General features: G+C 39.5%; 1 protein-coding gene across 8 annotated transcripts in view; it reads right to left on the reverse strand.

Moving 5' to 3' along the window:
• Positions 1–20,036, reverse strand: part of KMT2C (lysine methyltransferase 2C) — a 196,114-nt gene that overhangs the window by 77,412 nt on the left and 98,666 nt on the right. For all 8 annotated transcript variants that reach the window (XM_066991125.1, XM_048062386.2, XM_048062384.2 and 5 more), the window contains 7 exons: positions 17,453–17,615; positions 12,819–12,990; positions 11,506–11,620; positions 10,613–10,785; positions 9,675–9,832; positions 7,012–7,125; positions 4,481–5,220 (listed from right to left, as the gene is read on the reverse strand). In XM_066991125.1, coding sequence (XP_066847226.1) covers positions 4,481–5,220; positions 7,012–7,125; positions 9,675–9,832; positions 10,613–10,785; positions 11,506–11,620; positions 12,819–12,990; positions 17,453–17,615 — 1,635 coding nt within the window. The remainder of the gene's footprint in view (positions 1–4,480; positions 5,221–7,011; positions 7,126–9,674; positions 9,833–10,612; positions 10,786–11,505; positions 11,621–12,818; positions 12,991–17,452; positions 17,616–20,036) is intronic.

Raw genomic sequence — 20,036 nt, forward strand, 5'->3', positions numbered from 1 at the left:
ACACTGAAGAAAGTTTTATTCGGGGCAATAACGAGGTACTTTGACAGAAAAGGGAACTTCTAATTCTCCATCGTGTTTCCGAGTCCTAAAATTGAACAACACAGCTGCGAGGAAGTTATGACAAAAGAAAACACAATGTCATCAAGGGGCAGGAGATCCTACTCAATTACCACTGGCTGTGTTTGGCAGTTTAATGCTTTATGGAATACGCTGCAATTGCAAATATCCAAACCTGGACTTTCCTTTTAACATTTCATGGAATTTTAGGGCTGTGAACAAAATTTCATCTGTTCAAAATAAGCCCCTCTTATTAACAACAACAACATAAAAACCTAACAAAAATTAAACCTTCAAATGGACCCTTTTTGACCTTTTTTTCAACATTTACCCCTATAGTACCAGACTAAGGAGTACCACTAATCCACTTAGCCACTAATCGATAGTGGAAAAGCCACAATTTGTAAGAAAGAACACGAATCATGACATTCTGCATTTTTAATTTGTACAAAATCCCTTAAAAAACCTAGAAATATGCAGTGAGACATCTAATAGGGATCACCAATACCTTCATGATGAGAACAAATCCCTTTCTTTTATCTAATGAGTATTTTCCATGGAATGCATTCTAAAACAATACTCCTGTAAATCAAAACCAGTAAAAGCTTATTATTTTCTGTTCAATGTAATTTCATAGATCATTCTCAAGTCTACCTACCAGCCTCACAATGCTGCACTACTTCTTATTATGCTTCCCAACACACAGTTCAGTTGCAAAAATAACTGGTGATTCCAAATTTCTCCCATTCAGATACACAGAATATACCCAGTGCCACTAAAAACATATGCTTGCAGAAAAAAAATACTCATTTTTCTTATAAAGATTTATTTCAAACTTGTTAAATATCAGATTAGTCATCAACAAACTTCTGTGGTAATTCCTTTCGAGACCCCTCCTTCATGAAAAAAATAATGAAAAAGATCAAAGCAGAAACCCTGCCCCCTGGCATGAATCTGAAAATTACTTGTGGGCATGGGTGGACAATCTACATGGTTAGTCCATGGAGGGGATGCTGTACAGATACAGCTCTGAGGTCAGCCCTGGAGCAACTCTGCTGTGCGGGCAGCTAGTAGGAAGTACCTCTGGTCTATGAACTGCATTCAGGATATGTGTAAAAGGCAATTTGGCTCCCTTATGGAATAGGATAAGAACAGACTAGAAATGGACTACAAACCACAGTAAGCCAATGAGTGAGATGCCAAGCTAGGTGGATAGAGTCCTCTTGCTGGGCTGGATGCGGGGATCGAGGGCTTACCTGTAGCTGAAGGCGTGGATAACAGGCTGACCTAACAAACGTCATCAGCTGATGTACGTGGTACTGAAGGTTCCTAGCCTAACACAGGGAAAAAACATCTTCTCCAAGTGACAGAAACTTGTACCACCAAAAGTAACTTTTACAGGTACAGCTGTACCTACCCATGCATGTCTACACAGCTCCCCTTTTTGTTTTGGAGTGTTTTCTTTTACTCCTAACCAAAATCGTTTTGGCTGCAGGAACGCTAAAGGGGAGAGGTATGGGGAGGGAACCGGTGCTGACAACAAGGGCACAGCCCTGGAAAGGGGGTCATGAGCTCTTTTAAGCAGAATTTTGTCTTGACTGTTTGTGAGATGGGATTTAGTCTCTTCAAAATAGGAGCGATGTAATGGTATCTCAGACTAAAGCCTACTACAAATGTAAGCTACTTCAACCCAATACTGGAAAACACTTCAGATTATACATTGCTTTGCATTCAATATTGGAACCGAACACCTATCCAAATATATTTTCTTAACAATTGTATCAATAGAATTTGAAGAAAGAGACAATCATTCATCCTAATGCACTACACAATAAATTAAATGTAATGAAAACAAATCCAAATCAGAAACTATTCATTTATGTGGATTCCCATGCCTCTGGTGAAGGCCAAGCTTATGCCTCTTATCAAGTTGAGGAAAAATATATTCAGGGTCCAGGGATATTTTTCCTATTCTTCTCCATATGAAGTCCCATAAATCCATTGCAATACATTTCTTCCTCTACTTACAAAAGGAACAGGGCATTCCAAGAAGAGGCTACATATTAAGATTTAAACCTCCTAGAAGAAGTGGATAATATTGCCATCTGTGGAAATTGGCTAACGTTGGCATACTCACAGAGTGATCAGACACTTAATGAAGCATCTATTTTAAACCTGTGCAATCCTGGATAAGCGACCAGTGCTGCAGCGACGGCTCCTTTGTGCAACAGGAGAAAGCAGCTCTGGATGCAATGTGAGCTTCGCCAAGGACAGGAGCCACACCTTCCTTATTCAACACACAGAACCCAACCCTATCTCGTGTGATTTTTCTCCCTTACTTTACTGGCCTCAAAGATGTGTTGCTAAGCTCTCATCTAGCTGCAGTTCTTAACCCAGGTCCTGACAAAAAACATCACAACAGCATTAGACAGTGAAGAGTCTGAAAAAGATTCAAGACCAAATCCCTCCCAATTAGTTATGCTGAATTTAGACTGCTGGTAGAAGGTTAGGCAAACAGCTGTTTTTCACAAATCAAGTATCCGCAGGGTCTTCATTTTCTTTCTGTCCTTTCTCAAGACAATTTTTCACTGATTTCCACGAGGTGCTGATCTGTGCTAGAGCCAAATACTCTACGAGAAGTAAGAAAGCATACTGGGGCTTAAAACCAAACACGCACATGCTTTTCTTACCAGAAAATCACTATTCACTTCACCAAAGTTCCAGCTTAATAGGTGTTCAAAGCAGGGGTCAAAGACTACCAACATCAAAAGAAAACCTTCACAGACCCCGACAGGTACTTTGAAGACAGATCAGTGACTGCACAAGTAACGCGTCCAGTTCTACAACAGGTACTGCAAAGATGCTAAGTACCTTGCTCTTTTGAAGTATAATCTGCAAACTGATGAGCGGATTATATTAAATCAGCACTGCTGGGATTTTGGTTGTTACTCCTCCGTTCTATCTAAACTGCAGTTCAACTCAATTTTATTTGCATTACTCACAGCACATACTGAGATGTTCATGTCTATAGCTATACGTACCTATAATATACAAACTGCTACTACTTTTACAGCTTTTTTTTCCCCTTTTTTTTAAGGAGATGCATATCTATTCTGATACACGCATTTACAGCCGGGGAGCAGCCTTCACGTTGTCCGAAATGGGCTCTCTGCCAATTAGCTGATTTTATTAGCAGCATTATGATGCTGGTCCCTGTTAAAAGCAGGGACAAACTGCACAGAAAAATAAATACAACTTCTACTGGAAAATGAAACAAGACAGAAAATTCCCCAGCAGAACACCTGATTCCATTTTAGACTGCCTAAGAACTCCACCCCTTTTAAAAAATGCATTATAAACTAAGGTAAATTGTTAACTGAGGAAATGAATTTACAGCACACAGTATTAGGAAAACATTTTTTTAAAGTGATTGTGTTTGTTTAAGACAATAGCACAGCAGAAGTAATCAAACACTTTCCTCCTCCTTGTAGCTCAATGTCTATTTCTATAAGCTCCGCCCTGCTTGAATATGAGAACACAAAAACCAACAAATGAGAGATACTCTAAAACCTTCCAAATTGAATTTCTTATGTTTGTTGCCTCTACTACATATTCTCACATTTTCAGAACATTGTCTCATAGCTTAACAACCAAAATTTGATTCTATTTTTGAACTCTTAGCTAATGTGAAAATGGAAAGAACCATGAAAACTTCAGAAAAACATTAAATGATCGATGTAGAAGTCCCAAGACTAAAAATTAAAACTGTGAAGGGAACAGAAATGAGACACTAGATCATCACACTGACATACTTTCTGATAAACCATTTCTCCCCCAACTAGGCTACTAGGATAGAGAGCGGGATGTTGCAGGAGGCTATAGACTCGAGTGTTCTTTCCAATTAACAAATTTAATCCTAAACAAACAACAACAATTCATACCAGACAGCTCTTGCATGGTATTTACTCATGGAACAAAACATTAATTATTTGCAACAGCATTAAAAACATTGATTAAGAACAAAATCTGGAAGCACGATGGAAATGGAGTTGTTGCAGATTTTTCTATGGAGTCAGTTTAAGAAAGGTTACAACACTCTGAAACTATTAGCCAAAATAGACGAATATGCAAAGAGTGAGAAGTTAAAAAGACACAACATTATGTTTATCAGCATTTGTAGCGGATGTATTAAAAATACAGTACGTCTTATATTTTGTTCTAAGCACGATCCAAAAGCAACTGTAATTCTAACTGCAGAATCTTCATGAAGTCTCTGACCTTTTTTGAAGAAGCTAGCTACGCACTCACTTGGGAGAATAAATGCGTACTGTATTCTAAAAAATAACTGAATTTCACGTATTATACTGAAATTTTAACAAATATGCGCTTCATAAACATACAATGAGATATTGTACATGCTTACCTGTCTTGATCTGGGTCTTCCAGGAGAAAACTTCCGTTTGGTGATGGCTGGTTTCCCCATGCCAATTTTTGGAGTGACTGATATGTAAGTCGTTGGGAGAGCACTTCCAGCAGTGGAAGGCAACGCTGGGGGCTGGCTGTGCTGTACATCCCGTGCAGAATGCAAGTCTAAGGAAACATCCGGTGAGGAAGACACGTTTGTCTTGTTTAGGTTAACTGGTGGGGGAAGTGAGGGGTAAGTCTCAGCTGGTGATTTTATGGGTTTGTCTGCAACTGGAGAACTGTTTGCAACACCTTCATTTGCAGAAGCAGTTTCTACTTCCAGAAGAGCTGGTGTTTCTGACTTTTCAGGGGTTTCTCCTTTTTCTACCTCTTTTTGCACTTTTATTATTTCCAGTTGATGCTCTACATGGATACAAACATCCCCTTTACTTTCGTTCCCTTGTATTTCTGGCGTCACAGTTACGGTCTCAGGTACTGAAGGCAGAGACCGAGAGTCTACTGTGGATACTTCTGATACCTCAACGCTACCTTGAAGTGGCTGTGTCTCTTCCACTTGTTTGTCTAACTCCTGCTGTACTACAGCTTGAACGCTTTCCATCACTTCCATCACTTTCTCGGTCTGACTGTCACCAGTTGCTGGTGTCTTTTTGGGAGACATTTCCATTTCAGCAGAATTAACTTCATCAGAGACTTCTGTTTCCAGTTCTGTGGTCTTTTCTTCTGGCAATATGCCTGTAACTAAGCACGAAGTATTAAAGACTCAGTATGAAAATCAACAACTTACACAAGTGTACTGGTCAACAAGTACACCTGGTACACATTATGTATTTTAGTTAACTGAATTTTATACATACTTTAAAATATACTTTTAAAATATCTTTCCTTGAACCTATGTTTGTAGTAATCTGTATTTTTAGCATATATTCCCACTGTTGAATCCCTTCTTTTCCCACCCCGGAAACAGCAGAATAAATCACAAGTAGGACATGTTCAAGAACAAACTCAAACTTGCCCCTTCACATGTTGTCTACAAAAAAGGTATTCAGGCAAAGTAAGATTTCATTAACGTAATAGGGCAACTTCTCAGCTGGTAACAACATAGAAAAGGTATTTCCAAAGGTAGGTACTAGGCAAAGCTCCCACTGCTCTATTGCTGGAAATCAAGTTCACAAATGAATAAAAACTACAGTGCGCAACACGGAACATTGCTTTAAAATACAAAGAGCATTCACTAGAACCTGGACTGATTTGGGGGGAATCTGAACACACATTTCTGTGTAGGCAGCTAAAAGTAGCGTCTTCTTTTTCATTTCTGCTTATTGAAGATATATGCTAGCATACATTTATCTATTTTTAAGGAACTGTCCCAACACTTCCACGAAACAAAGAGCTAAGAAGAACAGGACATGTATAAATAACAAGCATTTTCCTCCTAGCGCCCTTCCAGACTTCGGGAAGTCACCTGAAATAATAATAGTTGACATGATTTATCAGTTTAGTCACGTCTTAAAAGATTTTGTTCCAAGTATTTGTCTAGCCTTCCCTATAACCTAATCAAGCACCTTTCATTCACAACTTACTTTGTCAAGGAGTTGCAGTCTTACATCTATTCCATGGAAGACCACATCATTTGCTCTGAATTTGGCTTCGCATATCTTCTTTTGATGGACCTTGATTCTCTTACAGTCCACTTATTTACTATTTCACTTGTACTTCTGAGATTCACACTGCTACACAAACTCCTCAGCCTCTACAGTGCAGAGCCTAGCATTTCGTTGTGTCTTTTCTGATGGTTTTAAATCATGGCCCCTGTACCTACTACAAGATACATTGACCCCAAACCCATTCTATTTGTATTCTTCTCTTTGGCTAATACTTGATGTGTGCTTTTAAGATGCATTTATTCCCAGAACTTAAAGATCAGCTCCTGCAGCACACCCTGTACAGATGAGCTGTAGTATTAAACAAATTCTCTTTTATTTGCAAATGGAAAAAAGAAGAAGTAAAAACCTTATCCAAACATATACTTGCAGCTTACAACTTGCACTTACAACTACAAAACACAAGCTGGAAAGGTCTAAGGTGTGCCCCAAAACACACCACGCGAAATTCACACGTACCATTTACTTGCAGCTAAAAACAAAAGAGACTTGAAGGGAAAGAGTGAGCAACCTTATTTTAACAGCAACAAATACTGGGGTTTTTGATTTTTTTAATGTAATCCTCCAACGTACGAAAGCATCTGTTTTTCCACCTTATACAGAAAGCCATTCCTACCACACAATTGAAATGATTTTCTCTTACACAAATCTTCTGAAGACTATCTTTCCTTTCAATAGAATACTACTTCAACCAAAAAATGAACACTATTTCTTGAGAGTTCAGACAGTGGAACCTAAGCAATTTGTCTCCTACTGCTTTCCAGGCATTTCTTCTCCTAAATTTACAAAGTACCACAAACCTTACTAAATGGAAAAGGGTTCTGAATGCTGTCGTGGTATTTTCTCAGACTGCAAAACTCTTTCTTACCATCTGTGACGCATCCGACAGCTGATTCTTGACTGGAGCCATTACCAGTAACGGGTTGTTCCTGAAATGTTGCAACCTCTCCACCGCTTTCCATTTCCACTTCATTTGTACAAGCTTAAGGGAAGACAAATAAATTGTCAAAATTGACATACCGTTTGTTCTATTACCTTGGCATCAGTAGTTTCTGTCAAGGCTTGACCTTTTGGCTAAACAGAGTGATATTTATCTATATGATGTCAGTTAGGGCACATCAGGTCAACAAGAAAGTTGGGAAGGACGTATATAGTACCCCTTGAAGAAGTCTTTTTCTCATTAACACTGAAGCTGTTTTGTACCTTTCAGATGGCGAAAAAGATCTGTAAAGCAATTATATATATACACCTAATTGTGAAAATATAATTGAGACATAGTCACAGACTCCTTTGCATTACCTCAGCAATATAAAAGGTCTTTTATCAAATTTCACTCTGCTAAATTCGACAGAAATTGTAGCACAAAGGTTTCAATTTTTTTAAATTTATTTAAAAAAAAAAAAAAAAAAAAAAAAAAAAAAAAAACCTACAATGATTCATGACACAGATGAGGTTCCAGCTACTATCAGCACCTGGAATACTGATTTTCAACCCATTTGTTGAACTCCAACAACGTAACAGTCCATTTTGCTGCTTTAGTACCAACATTTTTATCTACAAGCTCCCCATACTAAAATATGAAATTGCACGAAAAAGGTGCTACTGAGTACTTCTTCGGTTGACAGTATTGTTATAGAGCACAGAAACAGGAAGTGTGTGTTTTTTTCTCATGTAAAAGATTTTTCAGTTAAGGAAATTCATTAAAACGCACTAGAGCAGGAGCAAGAAAAACAAAGCATGTAAGTAACTGCCAGCTCAAGAGGAACTGATCCTTCAGGGACATCAGCATAAACAAGGTAAACGAATATAGCTTTCTGTTGAGGAAGGCCTCTTTAAAGTTCATAAAGCCAGGAATTATTAGGTGATGCTACTTTTAGCACCTAAAATCTACTTACAGATTCTTGTCAACTTTAAAGCGCTCTGTTAACGTTGAGGAAATGATCATTTAGATTTGTACAGTTAAATTAGATTTGGAGCCAAAGTGCTCTGCTGGGCATAAAACACGGCATGACTATACTCGTGCAATAGCTCCAGATTGCTCCTAGTAGTTGAGATGACAGCCCTATTCTTCCTTGGGGAGAATAGTATGCTCGTCAATGTTACTGTACTAGCCAGAAACTGTAAGAGACGAATTACTTAAAACTTTAGCCTTTCAAAGAAACCTAACTTACTCAAAAGGGTTTCCAGTAGAAGACGGGGAGTTTAAATATGACTCAGACTTCTTCCTAAATTACCTAAATACTGAGAGTCTAACAGCCTCTACTAATCTTTCAGAACAAAAGTTATCTTCAAAGTCTGAAGTTGCCACTCTAACTTGGTGCACATGTTCACTGACAGAGCTCTTCCACTCATTTGCCTATTGTCTCTGCCCTTTCTCTGAGGTTATCTTTTTCATCATTTCCTTACCGCTCACCAAAGGTATACGCTTACATGTACATCAAAGTGAATGTCTTGCTTATGCAAAACTTCAGTCTGAACACATAAAAGCTACAGCTCTTTTGTAGTCCAACACTTTCCAGTCAAAAATCACTGGGCTTTCGAAAACAGAAACTTACGCAACTGAGCTATCTACTTCTTATAACAAAAGATCAAAGCACAGGCATTGCTGTTTAGGCATCAGAAATGCACATGGTGTTGGTAGAGCAGTTAATCTGTTAGATTTTACCTTGCTTCCAAATGAAACGATAATTGCATTTCTCTTAGGAAATTCAGCTTGCATGAGTAGGCACTATCCAACAGAGCACATGGTACAAATACAGAAAGGCTTTCAGTTATTTCATTACCCAGGTCTTGTGGAAGACTCACCAGACTCAGATCAAGAGATCCAAGTTCTCTCTGTATTTCCTTACCATTGCTGAGTACTTAAAAAAAAAAAAAAAAAAACTTTATATTTTTCTGTATCTTCCCTTTCTGCTTTTTGCTTGACTTGTATATTTAGACAAGAAGCTCTCAGAAAGACGATGACTAATCACAAACTGTTTTGAAAAGAACACCTGATTAAAAGCTGTTCAGTGAAATGCACCTGGCCCTTGAACACAGCCCAGCTCCCACTGCTATGTCCTACCTGGACATAGTGAGGGCAAATGGGTAGCATGAGATGGACAGGTACCAAGAGGCACAGAGGAAAACTAGATGTCTCCAGGAATATCTACCAGAAGCTGGCTTGTGCCTGGTAGACAGGAGTTTCCCAAGAGACTTCTCAAAGGAGTGCATTTATGAACTATACTAATTTAAAAACGAACAAATAAAAAAACTAGAGAAGTTTACAGCTACAAGTTGTGAAGACTGAGAGCTACTATAAAGGTGCTTATTTGCCTGTGTTTCTAATACAGAGTCCTGAAGCCAAAGAGACAGCACATTTAGAAGACAGATAATGCACAGATTGCTTGAGAAGCCACTGTTGGTTAAATAAAGGAATGGATGAAGTCTACAGAGTAGGAGTGGCTGGTTCACAGAAGCCTTAGTGAGACATCTGCAGATATTTGGATTTGATGTTAGTGTTTTGCAGCTCTAAAGATTACATTTGATTACCTGTTATACTGTCAGGTTCAGGAATGAGTTCGGAAGTATCCATTACATCACATGACTGAGTCTGATCCCCTTCTTGTCTACAGAGAGTGCAGATGTAGTCCTTCAACTGAGACTCCAAATCACTACCTGGAAATCTGTCACATTCTATGTGAATCCACCTGGGGAGATTAATTTAGTGTGAATGTGATTTTAATAATAAAAAATATAAAACATACTACTAAGAATCAGTTGAAAAATAGCACAGTTCTCCATTCCTCTGGGGAAATAAAAAAAAATAATCAACCAATACTTTACTAGAGGGAATTTTGGAAAAATAAAAATGATATGGATATGTTTGTATGTCAATATCTACATGAAGACCGAAACTGTTGCTAAAGCCAATCAGAAAGCACAACATGTGTAGCAATATGAAGATGTTGCATAGCAAGGTACAAAGCACTGAATATGAAATAGTCAACATTCTTCAAGATGCCCAATAGCTTATTTTTTAAATTATTATTATTATTTTTATTTCTGGCATAGGAAAAAAATATGTAAAATGGAACAGAGAACACATGTAAACAGTCTTACGTAATCAATATACATGTAAAAATTAAAATACCCTGCTTATAAAAATTAGGATGATGACCCTTCTTGTCTGTTTACTCATAAAACAGATGCAATGTAAGAAGCAACAGCAGCACATATTTCTCTTTACACCTCACTAGCAAGAAAGGACAGGTAACTGCCAATTACGAATTATTTACTAAGATTAAAGTAAGGCTACCCAGTACTGTCCGTTGTATTTAGGGCTGGAGTATCAAGATGTACAAAAAGATACAACAGCATTGTGCATCATGCACAGTTTACACCTTTCACAAAAATGCATGAAATGTCATTCAGCTTTCTTTAAGCTTTAGGCATTTTGGTACCCTTTAATAAAAAATTAGGATTCTTACCTTTTGCACATGTGACAATGCAACATATCTTTCTGGAAGTCTTGGAGGCACAGCTTTTCACAGAAAGGACATGATAAGTTGTCTTGCTGTTGGTAACAACTGTCACACACCAAACAATTATGGTGCCACTGACAGCTGGTTCGTGTGCCACACTCAGCACATACTCTACAGTTCTAGAGATCACAAGAATTTATTTGTTAATTATGATATTTCACAATGCGATAGAACTGCCATTAACTGACATTTTTCTCTTCTGAATTAAACTAAAGGAAAATTCTATCTTTAACAATACTAATAAATTTTCCAGGATTTGATAACAGAACATAGAGACACTGCAACTGCAAGAAGAGTTTCCTCGCACTACCCCCTCACCTGAGAAGAATATTTCTTATCTCTGTCTCCATATGACTACCACAAATCGACTATGAAATTACATACATCTTGTGTATAAGGATTTCCCTTGTTAACTTGAAGCTGTATTTTTTTTTTTATTGATTACTCACAAAGTTTCTGACAATACAAGAAATTCTCCTTGCCCTCCCCAAACCCACAGGAACCCTGAGCTACAGAACTGCTCTTCTGGAAAGCAAGAAGTGGTTGCATATAACGAGCCTTCGAGGATAGATTACATGTAATACACTGCACAGGTTTTAGTTTACATGTGGTTTAGTTCATGAGATCAGCTGTCACTAAGCAGAGGTTATCCACTCCACTTGGATCCTATTCTTCCCTTTTCCCCTGTGGAGCCACATGTCTACGTACAAGCAGGATTTCTTCAGAAATTGCAAGGTATGTTACGTGGTAACACCCATCTGCAATACACCTAGAACAGCATCGTGTGGGTAGCAAAATTTGGGCCCCTATAATGAAAAGGAATTATTCTTTCAACTTACTTTACATTTCCAACCATTTGTTGGTACAGAGTCCATAACTGGTTGTAGACAGAAAGTATGATAGCCTTTGTCGCATGTATCGCACACCAGCATCTTGTTGTCTTCCCCAGAATGTCTAAGAATAACAAAAAACAATGGTATGAAAAAAATTATTGAAACAAACCATAACAAAAAATCTGTTTAATGAAAAGTCTAACCAGAAATACAGATAGCTGAGCACATGAGAACACATTAAAACCACTTATAAATGGTTCCAAAGATGATACCCTCAAGTTCATATTGAATTCACAATGAATTCAGACGCCATGCTTACTTTGGAAAGTGCTGAGCCTGTGGCAGCCAGACTTCTGGAAATCAGCCCATTTTCACTTACACAAGTGTACGCAGATTTAATGGCATTTCTGTACTGAAATCAGTTCAAAATCAGTTCAAAATCAGTTCAAAGATTTGCTGTCAGCTGTGTGTGATCAGGGAACAAACTTCTTTAAAGAGAGTGGATCTGAATGCTGGCAAATTGTGAGTATTCTTGGAAAACAACACAGCACAGACTGATCAGGTACATGAGGAAGCCGCGAAGTGGCATTTTCCCTTCATGCTGTCCAGCTGATCTGACTAAAGCTGAACAAAATTCTTATCTTTTCTGTTAAGCCCTTGAAGAAAGCAAGCGAGCAAAGAACCTTACACTGCCCATCAGATTGGGTTTTATGAGAACAAGTGCACAAGTGGTCACAGTTTTCTAAGTGGCAACAATCATGCTTTGCTGTCTCAGTACTTGTCTGGCGTAACAATTCAATCATGGTCACTCATATTACTTCTTTCATTTGCTCAACTAAGCTTTAGGATTGTTTTCAGAATGACGCGTTATCTGCCTCTGAAAGGTACCATGGAATAGAAGAGACGGCCTACTGCAGCGGAGCTACCCAGTAATTGGTACATGCACTGCTGAAATGTCAGCTGAACAAGAGCCCAGGTTCCCAGACAGGAAAGATGCTATAATAAACTAATTTATTGATTTGGTAAATTTGAGAAAATTCCTCCTGTATAAAAGGATGATGAAATCACAAGCTTTTGCAGCTCTCCAGAATCTGCCAAGTTGAAAATAACCCTGGGGGTACAAAGTGCAGAAAAGCCAGCTCAGCTCTTTCACAAGACAGATCCCAACACAAAGATTTGACCAAGTTACTTAAATTAATATAATATCATAACACGTATCAGGCAATGATCTACAACTTTTTGACAGAAGAACTGTAAATAAAACGGATGTTCTGAAATCACAGAACCTCCTCCCCTTGTGTCATGGAAGTCTTACTTACTTGCAGTTCTGGCACACTTTGCAATCAGGACACTGCCAACCTGCTCTTTTTAAAGGTGTAACTTGTATGTCTAGGCACATCCCATGGTAGTGCTGGCCACAGGTAGTACAAAAAAGTTGATCTAAGAGGTCTCCAGGGCTGTCGCACACCGCACAATTTGCTTCTTCCTTTGCTACAAAGAAATCATTTTGCCAATTATTATTTCATTTGAAATGATGAATAATGCAATAAACTCCATGAAGCTAAGAAATTCTTCAGTAGTTTTTATGCACATAAAACTTGATCATTCTTACAAAATTGGAACTTTATTAATATGCTTAATAACCACTCCTTTCGTTTGGTCTGCTGATATACTCAACTATCTTCTCATAACAGGAATACATTCATTTTAAACCTTAATAAAAGTCTCAGCAAAACAAACAGGTTTACAGGTTTAGGTCTAATTCTTCTCTGGAACAAGTACAAATAAAGCTCCTAGCAGAATAAAACTATTATTTATCTGAGGTGTTTGCAATATGGTTGCTCTAACTTGAGCTAAGGCAAGCAAGTCTATCAAACTGAACTCAAAACTGCCAGAAGACAAGCCCTTCCACATTGTCTTAAAAATAAAATACATATTTTGCTGTGCACCACTGGCAGTCTTTAAAAAACAGGAGTGTGAGTATACATCTTGCTCGTGCCTGAACACACAAATTCTTGGGTTCACACACTGGAAAAATAGGTCTAAACCAATGTATTCGTTCAGCTGGTCCTACCACACATCAGTTTTTATAAAACCATGGAATACAGATGTCTGACAACTTTCTCTATGTCAAGAGAAAAAAAAAATCTTACAGCACTCTAATGCCTCCATGCCTGAATTGAAAATATGACATTACGGAAGACAGAATGCTTTCCATGACTTGTAAGATGTATGCTTTGTCCTTCCTATAAACGTGTGGCCTCTACAAATAAATCCCACTTACCCCTGTTAAATAGCAGTATTGCAGTTCCACTGCTAAACTCTCCTGAGGTTACACTTGCATTAAGCACGCTCATCTTCTCACGGCTGCTAAAACAGAGGTGGTTCACCAGAGCTATCTTGCACAGTGATCAAATGTGCCCTATTCTAACGCTTCAGGGATCCGGTCTTTTCCTGTAGCTGTTTCCCCAAACGACTGGGGTCACGGTGGTTCTGCACTGAGGAGCAGGGAGTCTCCCTCCTGTGCTCCCAATGCTCCCTCTGCTGGCCCCAGTTACAAACCAGAAGGGAAACCTGCACCTGAAGGCAGAGCGCGAGCTACAGGGGAGGAAGAGGTCTGGGTTGAGTCAGAACTGGTCTATGTTCTGCCAGTTTTAAAATTTAGGTATGTTTCACCTTGCGATTTTAATATTAGACTCATCTTCTCTGAGTCCATTCGTATATATGTTTATATACATATATTCAACTGTAGATATATATATATATAGTGTATATATAATAAAAACTCGTGAGTTAGGTCTTCTTATACTTCATTATGAAGTCAGGTACCTTGAAATTTCTACAATACCAGCTCCTAACATCAATACTTCTTTTTCCATTCATACTTAGTCGAATCAATTTGAGCATTCACTCAGAGTAGAGAAGGGGAAAAAACAGAATTCTGTTTTCCTTCTATATAATACAGCTGGAATAAAAGGTAAATATTCAAAATTTTAATTTACTTTTAATAGTGGTTATTATATTTGCTTCACGAATTACACTAGGAGGCAAAAATGCAGAATCCTACAAGACGTTCAATTAACAGGAAACAACCTAGCCTGACTGGAAGGAAAACATAGACAAGTATGTGCAAAATGTGGTCAGTAAATGTGTTTTGTTCTTTTTATTTCTAACAATCCGTGGTGACCGAGGATGTGCCTCACCTGAACAGATGACACTTACCCTAGTTCGGGATTTTCAGCTCTCTGAGACATGATTAACTGCACGGGAAGGTTTTAGACCTGGGCTACGTTACCTGGCTGTGGGTAGAAGGAGCACTGCCGCGTCCTGCTTAGTGAAGACTCCAGGTGAGGGTGGGCAGGCCAGACTTAAGAATGGGGAAAACTCTAATCCTTTTGCAAATTTCAGCTTGCCAGCTCTAAAGCACTTATGGCTGCAGAGTGCTCTCAGCGCTCGGTGCCAGAGGCGCAAACAGCTCATGAGGCCAGCACAGGAGAGCACGAGAGCTCTCCCACCTACCTACCAGCACCGCAGGGCAAGGGATAGCAAGGGGCACCGAGTCAGCTTGGCTACAGCATGCTCACTCCTTCTCCCTCCTCCTGCAAGCAGCATCTCCTCTGTGTCTTCCCACGCGATGAAGCTCACACTGTTTTGGCTGCCCTCACCTGCTACACACAGCACTGCTCAGCCCACTTTGGATAAGAAGAATTAAAAGAACGGTGGGCAGAAAAAATCTGACATGAGGGGATGAAAAACAAAGTGGGACTTCAGAGGACAGAATTAATTACTTCCCAAGATAAAGGAGGATGTGAGCATTTGGAACAGTTGCTAGCATCACAGGAACACTATCTTAAAACACTCTACAAACATCACTTTTAGAATTGAGGACAATTAACTGGAAGTCTCCCACAAGATGGATGTTAAGACTACAGGGCTCCTGTGCTATGAACTGTTTCCAAACTTGCAAAAATACAGTAAATAAATAAATAAAATTCAAAAACCGCACTGCAGTGAGAATGCCAAGAACACCCCTATGCCAGTGTGTAAAAGACCAGGTGAGAAGTATGGTGTCTGTATTACAGAATCACAGTCTGGCTGAGGTAGGAAGGGACCTCTGGAAGCCATCTGATCCAACTCCCCCCTGCTCAAGCAGGGCCACCTAGAGCCACTTGCCCAGGCCCACGTCCAGACAGCCTTTGAAAATCTCCAAGGAGAGAGATTCCAAAACCTCTTTGGGCAACCTGTCACCTTCCTGAGGAGTAAAGGAGTGTTTCCTGGTGTTCAGAAAGAACCTCCCGTGTTCCAGTTTGTGCTCATTGCTTCTTGTCCTGGCACTGGGCACCACCGAAAAAAAGCCTGCCTCCAACCTCCTTGCGCATTACCTTCAGGTATTTCCATACATGGGTAAGATCCCCCCAAGGCTTCTCTTCTCCAGGCAGAACAGTCCAAGCTCTGTCAGCCTTTCCTCCTAACAGCGATGCTCCAGTGCCTTAATCATCTCCACGGCCCTTTACTGGACTCTCTCCAGCAGATCCATGGCCAGGAGCCCAGAAGTGATCACCACACTCCAGGTGTGGCCTTACCAGCGCTGAGCAGAGGGGAAGGATCACCTCCTTCAACCTGCCAGCAATACTTTGCTTAATACAGCCCATGATACCATTAGTCTTCTTTGCGGCCAGGGCACAACTGCTGGCTCTTGTTCAACATGGTGTCCACCAGGACCCCTAGATCCTTTTTCTGCCAAGCTGGGTGGCCCCTGGCGCATCCTCGTGCCTGGGGTTGTTCCTCCACAGGTGCAGGACTTCACACTTCTCCTTGTTGAACTTCGTGAGGTTCCTGTCAGCACATTTCTTCAGCTCGTCCAGGTCCTGATGCTGACCATCCAGTAGTTCCCTCAGTCCTTCTGCCTGTCCTTCTTGAAGACAGGTCTGACATTTGCTTTCCTCCAGTTTTCAGGCACTTCTCCCAGTCACCGTGACTGACCAAAGATCAGAGAGGGTAGAGAGTGCCCTCGCAATGGTATCTGCCCCCTTCCTCAGGGCTCAGAGGTGCATCCCATGACAGCCCACGGACCTCGATTTGCTCACGTATTCCTTGACCTGATCCTATTCCATCAAAGGTACATCTCCCTTGGTCCAGCCTTTCCCCTCACCTCTGGGACCTGAGAACCATAACGGCACTCCCATACATCCCCTTCCTCTCCTCTGTAGAAACTACCGTTTGAATAAATAATACTAAATGGAAAAAGAAAACTTCAAAAATATTTGAATGAGTATTTGAAAAATATTTGAATGAATTACATTTCAAAGTTTGAACGTAACAGCGCCAAACGAAGCTTCCCTTAAAAGACGCACAGACAAGGTAACAAGGCTACGCTGCAATACACCTGTGATCAGCAGTCAAGTACCCTGCCTGCAGTGGAGAATCTTTAATCCTACGAGAATCTGTGAAGTACAGCGTAAGCTGGTTTGCAAACAAGCTTTCAGGATGTACAACAACTGGAATGCAAATATAATTTTTTTTAACATCACCAAGAAACACATCCTATTAGTCTGTTCCAGGAAATATCAAAGTACTCTGAACCTTCACAACTATGCTTCTATTTTTAAGAGACATTCAAATGCATACTTTGAATAAATTTTTGAAATAAAAATTTAATAATGGCTTTTAAAAATAAAATCAACTTCTAGAAATAAAATAGACTTCGTATATATGGCATACATTCTCAAACCTGCATGTAACAAACACTTCAATGAAACCTTTTACTCGTAGACTCCACTGACATCAATCACATGCTGAAATTCAGCTTGCTCAAGCAAATTTAGGCATCTTACAGGACACTCTACTCTTCTGGAGTGGGTTATCAGTTAAGGAAAAACAACCATACCTTAAATACAGAATTACTGTATCTCCAGCTGATACGAATCACATCATTTGAACCAAGTGTACTTACATCTTTCGGGAGCCTGATCAATGTGGTCTGGACAAAGGAGGGACAAGTTACTGAAATCCTGAAACGTGCCTGCTCCAGCAGCACAGGGGTAATGGTACATCTGGGTACATTTCTCTTCACAGCATTTGATAGTGGCTCCAAGGTGCTTACAATATGCACATCGCTGAAAAATAAACGCACAAATCATTCAAAAACTATTTTTTCTGGCATTTTTTCAGGCAGGTCTGTTACCCACCTCCCTGGACACACAGGCACCAAGGCCAATGGAAGGGAGTGAATACTGAGGAAAAGAAAACAAGTGGCTGGGACTGTGTCTTCCAGTGGCCCTCTCAGAACTTTCCAACTTAAAATATTCAGCAAAACCCACCCTCAATACACCCTGATGACCGAGATTCTTCTCGTCACGGAAGAGCACATTTTCTTCTATCTGTTACCTAACTTCAGCGATGTTTTCAGTAGAGAGGCTTGGACGCTTACTCTGAATAACAAAGGCAGACCATACCACGCTGTCAATAGGCTGTAACTAAAAACCACGCAGTTCTGCGTGTTGTAATGTAAAACCGTAGACGCTGTAATCAGAAACGCGACTGGCAGTGAAATATTATGTTCTATTGAGAACCTTAATGACATCATACAACTATTCTCTCTGGCATGATAAGGCATTAAATAATCCAGTACTTTCTTTTCGTCTCTCGTTTCAATGCTACACAAATATCAGTCACATCTGTAAAGAAATAATTTCCCATAAAGAAGTATCCAATAACCCTCCCGTTCGTTAGTCAGGAGGGAACAGAGTCCATCAGCCTGCTTATAAAACATCACCCACACCTTTCTGATTCAGTTAATCAGTTTTTACTTTCTTGGATTTATTACAGTCCCTGAAGCACTGTAACAAGCTTTTGCACTTTTTCACCAAGGCAACACTACTTTTTAAGGATAGAGCACAGCACTGTGAGATTTAGAGCAAATTTAAGAAAAAAAAACAGGTCAGTGGCTCACGGGAAGACATACATAATGTAAAGCACCAGCTGAGCTCAGGGACTCTCATTTTTCTTCATAAAAATATAGACCTTAATACTAACACTGCCACGTTCGACTGCTAGCTCCAGTGTCAAGTAACATCCAGATATGAACACACCAAACCAAGGAGAAGTTACACGCTGCATCTGCTTAAATCTTACAACACAGAAAATATTTATTATCGTAATTCTTCTGTGTTTCAAAGTCTAGCATGAAATTAGGCATGAAATAGTGCTATTACAAGCCCACAGATATCAAACCGACCCACACGAAAGCTCAAATCACAAAGCTGACTGTGTTAACCGCTGAGCTGACATTCCTAAAACCAGGCGAAACTCACATCTTCAGCAGAGCATCTGCCTGCGCTACAAATCACGGACAAGGCAAAGAAAATACAGGTTTATGCTAGAAAAACACAACTGCAGTGTAAAAAGATCAACTGCTTAGAAACTAAAGCAGGTCAGTAAGGGTAACTACTGCCAAGCTTACTGTGCTGCAATGCTTGGTTGACAGTTCTGAGATCTGCACCAGTTCTCACTTCTACCATCTCGCTAACACCTACTAAAAGTATGAAGAAGATATATTTTGTTACTTGAGCAGTCAAAATGCACAGGACAAGATAAGCAACCTTTTGCATGGAGTTTCTGAAGCAGGTGAAGAAGCTAACACTGGTAATTAAGTTTAAGGACTGCCAACAAAACCAAAGGAACGCAAGGAACTCATCTTAGGAATCCGTGTATTTGCTGAGCACTCGCTGAAGATGCTGTACAAGGTAAATCATAAAATTCAGCTGTGAGGTCACGAAAATACATCCCAAAGCCTGCAACTTCATGAACTGCAACCGCACGATAAACTACACACAGCCCAAAGCATTATTTTGTCCTTGTGCCTCCTACAGCCTACCGAGATGGCCCACATTAAGCCAAGTCCCAACTCTTACAGGCAGGCCACAAAATCTTCAAAGGTATTACTCAAGAAGAAACATTAGGAAAAGGAACCTAGGAGGGGCGAATGTCCTAAAAGATGTTCCCCAAGACAACACTCAACAAAGTGTTCATTAGATCCAATTCCTTAAAAATTTATCTAATTGGAGATAAAAATCATGGAAGAATTGCAAGCGCTCAAAGAACCAAACATACTAAAAACTGGAAATAATGAAGATGGATTAAATAGTAATATTAAAAATATTTTTAAATGTCACATCTGTTTTTCAAAACCAACAATCAACAATGGTACATAACAACAAAAACAGAATACTTTTTTCCAAATGCTGTATGACTGACTGATGAAATTATCAGGAAGGAGCAAAATATAGGATTAAAGCAAAGCCTCGAAGAATGTTGATGTTGATTTAAAGAATCATGTAAAGATGCTGGAAGAAAAATGGAAGCCCAAATTACATTTAATTGAACCCTTCAAACCCATCTGCTAAACTGCACTGGCAATGAAAAGCATTTGGCAGCTAAGTGAAACACACACTTTAAAAACAATGTGGTGTATATCATCTGAAGCAAATAAAAAGCACAGAATATCAACATTTGCTGAATTTATAAGACAGATAAAG

Source organism: Anser cygnoides, chromosome 2 (genome assembly GCF_040182565.1).
Source record: "Anser cygnoides isolate HZ-2024a breed goose chromosome 2, Taihu_goose_T2T_genome, whole genome shotgun sequence".
NCBI classification, from domain to species: Eukaryota; Metazoa; Chordata; class Aves; order Anseriformes; family Anatidae; genus Anser; species Anser cygnoides.